The 12,339-nt window shown below is 34.7% G+C and overlaps 1 protein-coding gene across 8 annotated transcripts in view; it reads right to left on the bottom strand.

Moving 5' to 3' along the window:
• The window catches only part of ARHGAP42 (Rho GTPase activating protein 42), a 287,300-nt gene that overhangs the window by 133,740 nt on the left and 141,221 nt on the right, over positions 1-12,339 (bottom strand). For 7 of the 8 annotated variants that reach the window (XM_077867592.1, XM_077867593.1, XM_077867594.1 and 4 more), the window contains exon 4: positions 7,423-7,494. The exons of the other annotated variant lie outside the window; for it this stretch is intronic. In XM_077867592.1, the coding sequence (XP_077723718.1) occupies positions 7,423-7,494 (72 nt within the window). The remainder of the gene's footprint in view (positions 1-7,422; positions 7,495-12,339) is intronic. 8 annotated transcript variants of the gene reach the window in all.

Genomic DNA, 12,339 nt, shown 5'->3' with positions numbered 1-12,339 from the left:
GACAACTACTGACTCACCCATCTCCACAGGATGTGATCTGGTTTGTTTTTCTAGTTGGTGGCAATGGGGTCAATTAGAGCTAATACCACACAAGATGTTGTAAGATTGATGAAAACACACTATAAACTACCGAAAAAATGTATTTACATCCCCATGATAAAGGCAGATATCGTATGTTGCCCAAATTATTGAATTAGATAGCAGAAAGCTTAGACTTGAGTCCCCAGCTAAAGTCCATGCGTACCTCTGGGCTGTTGGCAATCCTACTTGATCTTTCTGGATATCAGGTTAGTCCTATGGAAAACGATACTTCCTAACTTCCTACTTTGTAGGGCTGTTGTAAGTAATAGTGCTTCACAAATTTTACAATGTTATTAATTATAAGTAATGTCCAGATAAGGCCCTCTTGCTTAGTAACCTTGTGAACCGCATTTAATAGTCAACATATCCATACTGATTTGTCTCTGCCTAGAAAACAAAATAAGACAAATTAAACTACATGAAGAATGATCTTTTTACTGCAGTACTTTAATACTAACAGAAAGTATATAACATGAATACTAATTAATAGCTATAAGAAGAATTAACATCTTAGCACTTACTATGTAGAAGAAATTATGTGAAGAAATTTATGTGAAATGTCAAATTATGTTATCACATTAATCCTACGAAGATGGTCTTATGATTGTCTGTTTTTTTTTTTTGTTTTTGTTTTTTTTTTCAGATGGGGAAAGGCAAAAAAAGTAATTAACTTACCCAAGTTCACAGTTCCTATGAGTATTATGTGTCAGGTCTTGATCTCAAGTTTAAATCTTTTTTTTTTTAAATTTTTATTTATTTATGATAGTCACACAGAGAGAGAGAGAGAGGCAGAGACCTAGGCAGAGGGAGAAGCAGGCTCCATGCACCGGGAGCCCGATGTGGGATTCGATCTTGGGTCTCCAGGATCGCACCCTGGGCCAAAGGCCCAGGCGCTAAACCGCTGCGCCACCCAGGGATCCCTGATCTCAAGTTTATATGACTCTGTAGAACTTGCTGGTAAACTATAAGACACTAGCCTGCTCTCCAAAAGAGCTAACCAGCCAATTTTCCTTCCTTAAGAATAAAAGAATTAGTTTATATTTCTTGAGTACCAAATATGTAGTGGTGCTACTAAAGAACTGAATAGTTTTTATATCATCTCTATTTAAAAAATGAATGTACTCCTTACTAAGTACAAGACCTCAGCCCATTTACTTATCTTCTCTGCATCTCAGCTTCTTCATTTATAAAATGTGTGTAACAGTTTTCCTATCTAATGTGCTGGATGTGAGGATTAAATGAGTTTCAAGTAAAGTAGTACTTGGTTACCTAGTATGAAGGGCAATTATTATTTTTGTCATTTAAAAAACAAGATGACCAAATAACAAAAATAAACAATTCTCAAACTCCATATAATAGGTTCTAATGACAGAAAGTACAATCAAGAGAATTACAAGTAATTTTAAAACAACTACCAAATGGTTTATAATTTGCCCTGAAAATTCAGCCCCAGAGGATATCTGTTTAGGAAACAGACTCAGCTCAGCAACCATCAGCAGCACATAAAAAACCAATCCTGACAATCCTCTGGAGAACTTGTTGATAACTGGAGGAAAAGTAAAGTAATCTATAAATCTACACTCAGATGCTACAAATCACATTTTTTTAGATTGTTCCTATTAGGAGTCCAAACTATTACCCATTAAATTAGATTACTCAGTCAAGTGGAAAAAACTTTATAATTTGGAATAAGTAAAGCATCTGTAATCCTTGTAGATTCCCTATGACATTTGTATATTTTAGACAACAAATTAAAGCTATTTTTCACATGATAGAAATCCAAGACTATAACAAATTAATTACAATTCTCCAAAGATTTTAGACACTATATGCTAAAATTAATTACATGTGTAAGACAGGTTTAAAAATAATAAATGCTCAGAGACAGAGCCAAACTTTACTATGGAGAAAACAAAGAAAAAGAATCATCAGGTTCCATTACAGTCTTCAACATGAAAACAATATAAGGAAAATCAAGTCCTATTATGAAATGACTAATATTATCTTGTTTATTTTTCTCTCAAAACCATAGAACAATATTCATATGATTTCTATTAAGGTCTACTGAAAAATGAAAACTAGTCTTGAAAGATATTTCCCATAGAAATGGAAATGTCTTTTATGGGCAGTATTTCTTAAGTCTCTTATCTCTATTGAACTAAGTCAGTATTAAGTGCCTACTGTGTGCTGAGGAAAATTAAAAATCAAACAAAATACATTTAACTAGGCTTGATTCAAAGTGGGCAAGTTTGAAACATAAACAAAGTGGGCATACTTGAAACATTTTTATAATCAATATACATTTCGCATGGAATCATTTGTTTGCTAAAGGTAAGGAAAATAAAATATTACACAATTGAGTATTTTAAAGAACAGTAGTGGAGGACTCAAAAAAATATTGGTCTGAGGAATTAAGTTCTAATCCTCACTGTACCAATAACTAGCTGCTCAGTCTGTTTACACGTGGAAAATGGGTCCTTGGTCTCCTGAAAGTTAATTCCTTCTCTTAAAATATGTAAGAGGCTGGTATGTATGTATGTCTACATTATTTCTCCTAATGTATTTGTCTTTGAGTAAGAACTCAGAGTTCTACTTATATTTTAGAGTTAGCCAGTTTGTCATAATAGGTATAGATAGGACTTAAAATGGATTCTCTCCAGGGGCAAGGAGAGATTTTGAATGCAATCAAATATAGTCGTCAATTTATACAAGAAGTGTAAAAACAAGTTATAATCCATTTTGCTCTATTATAATGCTGCTCTGGATATATTTCTAATGTGAAATTTTAGTTTGCATTAATCATTCTGGATACCTACGCTCTGCTCATTTCTAGAATTGAAGCCAACAGTGTAACAGGATACAAAGTTTTTATTTTTATTTTTTTTATTTATTCATAAGAGATACACAGAGAGAGACAGAGACATAGGCAGAGGGAGAAGCAGGCTCCCTGTGGGGAGCCCGAATGGGGGAGTCAATCCCAGGACCCTGGGATCATGACCTGAGCCAAAGGCATATGCTCAACCACTGAGACACCCAGGTGTCCCTGTAACAGGATACAAATTAAAGAAACCAAACATTCAGTTCTATACTCTGACACCTGTTATATGTCAAACCCGCAAACAATCCCATTCTGCATCTACCAGCACACTAAGAACCTCTAAATAAATACACTTTTACAACTGTATATAGATAATTTTAGCTATTCAAAAAATAGGAACCATCTTCTCTATCCTTCAGCTCAGCAACCCACATCACTAATCTTTTCTAATGGGTCTCAATGGTGCTTGTTCCCCACAACTGTACCTCACACAGCAAAGTATCAGGTGTCTCAATGTCCATAGAGCAAACTACAAGAGAAATGTTTGTGGTCCACTGACTGTCCACTTCAGTTAAATAGGTTGTGAGGTGAAGTTATTTTCCACTGGGCCCAAGCTGAGGTGATCACTGACTGCAATCAAAGAGTCTACTGACACTCCTGCCTTCCATGGTCATCAGCCTAAACACACTTGCTGGAAACCTCTACTGTACAGATTGTAAAAAGCAGCAGAGTGTCATTTGTAGACTTAACTCTATTTACCAAGAATATACATTGGTATAACAGGGAATAAAGCAACAGAAAAAATAAACACCTTCAAATATTTTTATTTCTAATGACATTTCTGCAATACCAAAAATAAACTGACCTCTACATATATTTCAGAAAAAAAATGCCTGGTTTTTAGAGACTACTGAACAAGGATTACTTAGCAGCTTACAAACAATTTAGTACTAAGAGCGTCAGTACACAGAATCACCCCAACTAAAAGGCAAGTGCCATGATGTTTAGGTTCAATATTTCATTTGAACTCATTTAACAGCAAGTTTAAAATACCTCTCCCAATGACTAGGCAAAGGCATAACAGTATACTGTGTGTGCTCTCAGCTGACAGGCCCAGCAACTGAGATATTTAAAAAATAAAATAATAATAATTAAATGAAAATAAAAATAAAAAATAACAAAATAAAATGGGTGCAATTATTCATGTTATTTTAACTATAGCTAATTTAAATCTTTAAGAAAGAATAATTCATACACAACTGAAATCTATTATATTTTAGTTGGACCGGAAATTTGCAATATTTTGTACTAAAGAATTTTTCACAGAACTCTTTGATTTTTTTAAAAGATTTTTATTTATTTGAGAGAGAGAGAGAAAGAGAGAGAGCATAAGCAGGGAGCAGGAGGAGGGGCGGACGGAAAAAGAATCCTGAAGCTGACTTCCAACTGAGCATGGAGCCCCCAGGCAGAGCTCAATCCCAGGACCTTGAGAAAATGACATGAGCCACAGCCAAGAGTTGGACGCTTAACCAACTGAGCCACCCAGGCGCCCTGCAAGGCTCTTTAATTTTACAAAAATATCACGGAAGTGAAACATTATAAATTGAGGCTCTAAAGTGGAATGGCTTAATTTCAGATACATAGTTTGACTTCCTAGCTCTGTGATCTGTTGAGGTCACCTCATGGATACAATGAGGTGAATCACTGTTAAGAGCAGGTAAACACCTACAGTCACCTCACGTGTTGCCTGTGAGAACTTAGTTAATTCACAGATGTAGCAGTTCAGTGAAAATCCCTACAATATCCATGTCAATGAGGATTAGCTACTATTATCCTTGAAACAAACCCATCCTTGCTCTGAGCACACTAAACATTCTTATTTTCTTCCTTCTTCTGCCCTTCTCAACCTCTTCACTTGTCCTATTTTTCTCTCCCAAAACCTCAAATATTAAGTTCTCAGATTATTTAGACCTCGGTCCTCCTCTCATTCTATTCTTTCCCAGAAAGAATCTAATCTTACCCCATGATTTTAATTATCACCTAGAGTACAATAACTCCCAAATGTGTATTTCTAATTCAGATCTGATACACATGCCAACTCAGTATCTCCACTTGGATGTCTTAGAGGAACCTCAAATCCATTATGTCTAAAAGCCAAACTCATCATTTTTGCCTTTAACTGTAAAGTTGTGTATCTCAGTAAGTGGCTCCGAAACTCACCCAGTTACCCAACCTAGAATCCTAAGAGTAATCCTTGAATTGTCCTGTCCCTCACTTCACAGTATATAACCCATTTCCTACGTTTCCCATTTTACCTCTAAAATATATCCCTTTGTTTCCATAGCCACTATCACTTTCTGAATCTAAAGTCATTATCCAGTAGCCCTCAAACTGGTTTTCCCACAGTAGTCTTATCCTCTCGGATTCTTGCATGGCCTGCAACTTTTAAAATGCAAATATAAAAAACAAAACAAAATAAAATAAAATGCAATTATCGCTCCTCCAGCTTTGACTTTTCTTTGGATTGTCAGTACCCTTAGAATAAGAAGCAAAAAACTATGGACCATTAATAAAACTGTGTACATGCCCTCTGTCTCTATCATTCTCTTTACTCCTAACATTGTGGACCTTCTACTTCTAAAATGCTAGGCTCTTTCCTCCTTTATGGCCTTTATTCATACCCCTCTGTTCCCTCTTTGGGAATACGAAAAGTTCTTCCCTTCCTGCCCCTAAAGTCCTGTTTCTAGCTATTTATCATTTAGTTCTCTGTTTAACCAATACTTCCTCCAGAATGCATTTCCTGGGTCTCTGGACAAAGTCAATTTTATTAATTATACTCTCACAAAGCACTCTTTACTCGTGCATCACAATCCTCAGTGCATTTGTAATTACTCTGGTGTCTGCTTTCCACAAAAGATAATAAGGGACACAATGGCAGCAGGCAAGTCTGTCTTGTTTACAACTGTATCCCTTAATCTTATCGAACACCATGGTTACCAAAAGTGGGCCAACTATGATATTGATAAATGTTTGCTTAAATAATTAACATAAAAATGGTTCTGGTTTACTCTCTAACTTGATAATAGCTTATAATTTATAGAGATATGTACATAAAACTAATTCAAGACAGACTGTGGTAGCTTTTTATAGGAAATAAGCAAAAAAATTACTTGATTCTGTAAGAAAGATAATCAATTCTGGAAGGGGAACACATAAGATGAGGAAAAGCCCATATAAAGAAAGCTTCTTTCTGATGCTGGGATATGAATGAAGCCATGGAGGGTTAACAGGACTTCAACAAAGCAAAGGGTAAAAAATATTCTAGGGAGAGACAAATTTGGGTAAAGCCACAGACACAGTCAGGGTATATAGAGATTGGTAGACAATTGTGCCTGAGGAGGGAGAGATATTGAAATACAGCAAATGGGCACACTGTGGAAAGCTTTCATTACTAGAATTAAACTGTCTCTCAAGGAGAACCACCGAAAATTTCATCACTGAAGAATGATGAAGACAGCAAAAATATGTTAACAAATTAGGATGAAGGTGTGGAAACTAACTAGTAAGCTATTTCATTATTTCAGGGGAAGGGAAGGAGGAAAGGAGAAAAAATAATTCTGCAGTAGAACAGACAACATTGCTCCAATGGGGAAGGGGTATGTCATTGACTAAATGGAAAACCAAAACCAAAAAAAGATGGAGGAAGGATGGGAGATGGTGATTTCTGTTTTGGAAACCCTAAATTTTATGTCCTTATATAATGTTGAGCAGGTAAAGTATAGACCCAAGAGAGAAGATGCAAGTAAATTTCAGAAATTGTTAGGCTCAGGGAAATTTTAATTGGTCTGTAATCAATTAAGCATTAATGCAAAGGCTTGAGAAACATGTCAAAAGTTTTTTCGCGAACACATTTTTTTTAAAAGATTTATTTATTTATTTGAAAGAGAGGGAGCATGAGTGGGAGGAGCAAAGGGAGAGGGAGAGAGATTCCCAAACAGATTCCATGCTGAGCACGGAGCCCAATCCAGGGTTTGATCTCAGGACCCTGAAATCACAACCTGAGCTGAAACCAAGAGTGGAATGCTTAACCAACAACAGCACCACCCAGGTGCCCCTCACAAACACATTTTTATGAATAATGAAAAAATACAAAAAATAATAAAAGTTCTTTTAAAATTACTGCCTGAGTTTTAAGTATACCCTATACCTAATTTTTATTTTATATGGTTAGGAAAAAAGCTCCTCAATTTTACCTTAATTTCATTCTGTTTAAAATAGTTAAATTCCTACAACTGTTGGTATGGAAGGAACTCACTTATAAATGCTGACTTTCTCTATGCAGTAGAAGAATATCCTTTGTGTTTATAAAAGAATTCCAGTCTTTGTAACAGGCTTTGTACAAAAGTTAAGAATGATGTAAAAAATTTTTTAAAAGGTCACTCTAATTTCAAAAATGTAACATCTGAAAGTATGTCATCTTTAATTATCAGGAGAATATCTGAATAATAAAATGTAACACTTACTTTTGCTGCACCTATCTGTTCTTTGCGAAATTTCTCAAGTGGAGCAATTAATACATCATTTGCGTTTTGAATCTGAAATTAAAAATGCAAATACATTAACTTCTGTATAATTTCATGCAATATTAAAAAAACAGCTCCTTTATTCAACTTACTTAAACAGTTTTTGTTCTCTTGATAGCTTCTATAAATGAAATAAAAATATCTTATATGTTGTATAGTATTTTCTACGTTGCAAAGTTGTTTTCACAAATTATTTCACTTATTCCCAACAATAATGTGAATAATAAAAAACAAATACATATGTTGAGATCCTCATCTGAATATTTACTTTCATATTTTAAGTTTCAACTAAGAAATAGCACAGATATTAAATTTACAAACACCTTTAATTATATTGGTTTAATGCAGTCAGTTTAACATCGGTTTAAAATTGAACAATATAAAGGTCTTTTTTTAATAATTTTTTTAAATTTATTTTTAAATTTATTTATGATAGTCACACACAGAGAGAGAGAGAGATTGAGAGAGAGAGAGAGAGAGAGGCAGAGACATAGGCAGAGGGAGAAGCAGGCTCCATGCAGGAAGCCCGACGTGGGACTCGTTCCTGGGTCTCCAGGATCACACCCCAGGCCAAAGGCAGGCGCCAAACCGCTGCGCCACCCAGGGATCCCATATAAAGGTCTTCTATTTGCCACTAGAATGTTATTCTACAGCTGCAAAACACAATAAGGCTCATTTTTTCTATTTAATCAGATTTCTTACACTTGGAATTTGCCTGAATGTTCATATATTTCCAAACCTACTAAAATAGTACCTGATTTCATTTCAGTGAACAGCATATTAGCTCCAAACTCCAAACTGTGATTTACTTACACTTTAAAACAGATAAATATTTTTCTCTGGATCTGTAAGAATATTGTGAAGAAGGAGTTTTCGGTGTGGGAGCCAGAGACTAAATGCAAGAAACAGACATTTCTAAGAAAAACAATATGGTGGGAGGTAATCTTCAACAGAAGAAACCTTTAAAAAGCATTCAAATTAAACACAGACTCTTAATGTTCTCACACAAAAAAATAGTAATTATGTGACAGGATGGAAGTGTTAGCTAAGGCCGTGATGGTAATCATTTGGAAATACATACGTGTATCAAGTCAACCCACACACTTTAAACTTAACACAGTACTATATGCCCATGATATCTCAATAAAGATGAATGGATATTTATAGTTAACAAACAAAATTTATAATTTACTACTGTGATAATATGATCCATTACATAATTAGCAAATGCTAAGATGAAGAGAAAACTCTATTTTTAAAATATATAATTACTTTATAATAGGTTAAAGAATATATGAGTTTCTTATATCATCTTCTGACTTTGCCATAAGTCTAAAATTATATCAAAATTCTAAAATTTCAATGAAAATGTTTTACTTTCACTTAGTTTCACTGAACTTATTGTTCTCTAGTTAAGTTTTTTTTAATAATAAATTTTTTATTGGTGTTCAATTTGCCAACATACAGAATAACACCCAGTGCTCATCCCATCAAGTGCCCCCCTCAGTGCCCAACACCCATTCACCCCCACCCCCCGCCCTCCTCTCCTTCCACCACCCCTAGTTCGTTTCCCAGAGTTAGGAGTCTTTATGTTCTGTCTCCCTTTCTGATATTTCCTACCCATTTCTTCTCCCTTCCCTTCTATTCCCTTTCACTATTATTTATATTCCCCAAATGAATGAGAACATACACTGTTTGTCCTTCTCCGATTGACTTACTTCACTCAGCATAACACCCTCCAGTTCCATCCACGTTGAAGCAAATGGTGGGTATTTGTCGTTTCTAATGGCTAGTTAAGTTGTATTTCTCAAATTCCATATCTAAGTGTACAAAGATAGTAAACCCAAAAATGAAAACTAGAGTGTTAGTGCCTTCCACGATTATCATTCTCTAATTCCCAGAAAAATATGACGGATCTTGAAAAGAAAACTTAAAATCTTTGTATAAAGACATATAAAGTAGGGATCCCTGGGTGGCGCAGCGGTTTGGCGCCTGCCTTTGGCCCAGGGCACGATCCTGGAGACCCGGGATCGAATCCCAGTCGGGCTCCCGGTGCACGGAGCCTGCTTCTCCCTCTGCCTGTGTCTCTGCCTCTCTCTCTCTCTGTGTGTGACTATCATAAATAAATAAATAAATAAATAAATAAGACATATAAAGTAGATCAATACTCAAAATCTCTTCTAAGACATCAACAACCAACTTTAGATACCTCTGACATCCATCACTGATTCCCTTTGTGAGCTCAGACAGGCATCTCTCCTGATGTACTATGTAGGCATCTTTCTAGAGAGAGATGAGTGGAAAGTAGCAAAGTAGTTCACTTTTAATTCTCACACACTAAATCTTTGCTCTCATGAAATTCCAAATACATAAACACACTCACATTCAGATTTTACAGAGGTAATAAATACCTGATTCTGCCTTCACTTAGGAGGAAGACAGTGTCATGAACTTATGTGTAATTTGGAAAAATGGTAACAATAAAGGCTAACATTTATTGAATGTTTATGTTATGCTGGAAGGAGGAGGAAGGAGGAGGGAGGAGGAGGAAGAATTACAAATTACACTTATGTGTAATTTGGAAAAATGGTAACAATAAAGGCTAACATTTATTGAATGTTTATGTTATGCTGGAAATAAGCACGATCTAATATATTTAAATTTAATGAATTTAAAAAGGGAGATATTTCTCAAATAGAAAACTCCAACAATGACGCTGAGTAAGATGATATGCAATATACAACACAAGTACATATATTTAAAACCAAGAATACCTGGGTTTAAACTGGAGCCTTTTGAACAAGCTGCTGTTTAATCATTCTGAGTGCCCGCTGTACCACTGCCCCCACAACTTAACTTGTTCTAAGGACTAAGATAATGAATGCAAAACACTTAGTTCAGTGCCTTACATATAGTTAAGCGCTCAAAATTTATACCTTTTAATATCTCCAAAATGACATAGATAATCTCATTCTGTATTTACCTACTGATACATTTCTGTATCTGAATCTACAGTATTACCCTTCAGTTAAAGTGTATCTATATGCACATTATGAGAAGGTATTTTCCCATAAAAGTCCTGAAAGGAAGACAGCCTGGACTCTCCCATGTCCAATCAATCACTAGGTATTTATGTATATGTCAAGCACATTGTGGAAATCTATGAGAAAAGGAAAAAATTAAGACATGAACTAAACCTTCCAGAAATTTAATGTCTACTTGAGAAGAGAGGAAAATTTTATTCATTCAACAAATATTTGATGCTCTTAAAACACTGCTAAAGTTTTTCGAAAAACTGAAAGACAAAATCAATTAGTTTTACATGATATTGAGAACTACTCATAAATAAATACATCAGAATTTTAGCAACAGTAAAGATCCTTGAGAACTAAATGAGTCAAGGAAGTATTTGGAGGGTGAATGTGAACTGGATACACTGAAGAGACAAAAATATTCTAGAAACAAGGAACACCATAAATAAAGGCAAGGGGGTAGGACTAAGTCTGATATGTAGGAAAAGCATGCAGTGCAGAAGAAAGATATATATATGTTCTTGATTTTATGATGAATTTAACATAGTACTTTCCACATAGTAAACACTCAACAAATCGTATCTATTGTTGTTTCTATTAGATGTTTTTCTCCCCTTTCTCATTTTTTCTGTTTAGTACATCTGAAATTTATTTATTATTTCAGTTTCACATTAATAGAATGAGTAGGAGAAAGAAAGAGGAAAAAAATGAGCAAATCTAAAAACAAAAAAAATGAAGAAATATAGGAGATATAGAAGATATATTTATTAAAAATCAAGATTAAAACTGATTTTATATGAGTAATGAAGTTCAAAATCTAAAAATCATCTGTAATGTTTTAAGCACATGAATATTAAAACTAGACCCAGTTCCATTTTAACTTCAGCATCAAAATAGCTAAGTCTCAGTGTCTTCACCCCCATGCCTCTTAAGGTTTTTATAAAAATGAAAAGAGAAATATACATATTTTTGAAAAACAAGCATAGATTTGAGATATGGCAGCCTTTCGAAAAATGGTTCCTTCTTCACAGAATTTACAATGTCTACTATGTGTTCAGTCTTAGAATTTCCCATGAATTAAAGTGTAGTTATTCAAAGGTAGGAACTGAATTGAAATTAATTTAACAAAACAATACTAATCTATAGTAGATAGCCAAGAACCTATTTTTTTCTTAAGCCAGTATAACATATGTGTGGTTTTACATTTAAAATATTATGTGTTTTTGGTGTACAATGAACCGCTGTTCACCACAGCTGATTCTAAACTCAAGACATCAAAATGGAAATGCCAACATCATTTTCCAAAGGACACAAAGTGGATTTACAACCCAATTTGGCTTCTTCTGACCCTTATCTTTGTACATCACCCAGGGGATGCATGCCTTTCATCCGCACAAACTGGTCAATCACATGGACAAAATTCTTCAATTCTGAAATCTTCCAAGTACATATTAAAGAAGGTGCTTACTTTTTGGTAGGTTTACAACAGCTATTTTTGCTACTGCATAATAAAGGAAAATGAGATATAAAAGTGCAGAAAACTGTAATTAAAAATGTGAACCAGGATACAATTCTGGTGACTTCACTTTCATAAGGTCTAAAGAAACATCTAGAGAAATGAAATTCTGGCTCACTTCAACTCTTTCTCCCCAGATTTTTCATCAAGAGTCTTGATGAAACTTCTTTCAGAGGTAATTCCAGGCTGGGGGGAGGGGGCGGTGTGAAGTCACAGAGTTCAGGAGATTCAAGATCCCATAATATTTGTGGAATGTGTTACTTTGCATGAACTTACTAAGAGGCTTTAGGAAAAATACAAAACCAATTT

The sequence above is a fragment of the Canis aureus genome, chromosome 23, assembly GCF_053574225.1.
Source record: "Canis aureus isolate CA01 chromosome 23, VMU_Caureus_v.1.0, whole genome shotgun sequence".
Classification (NCBI taxonomy): Eukaryota; Metazoa; Chordata; class Mammalia; order Carnivora; family Canidae; genus Canis; species Canis aureus.
The sequence above is the reverse complement of the archived record's forward strand: the minus strand, read 5'-3'. Positions and strand labels throughout refer to the sequence as shown.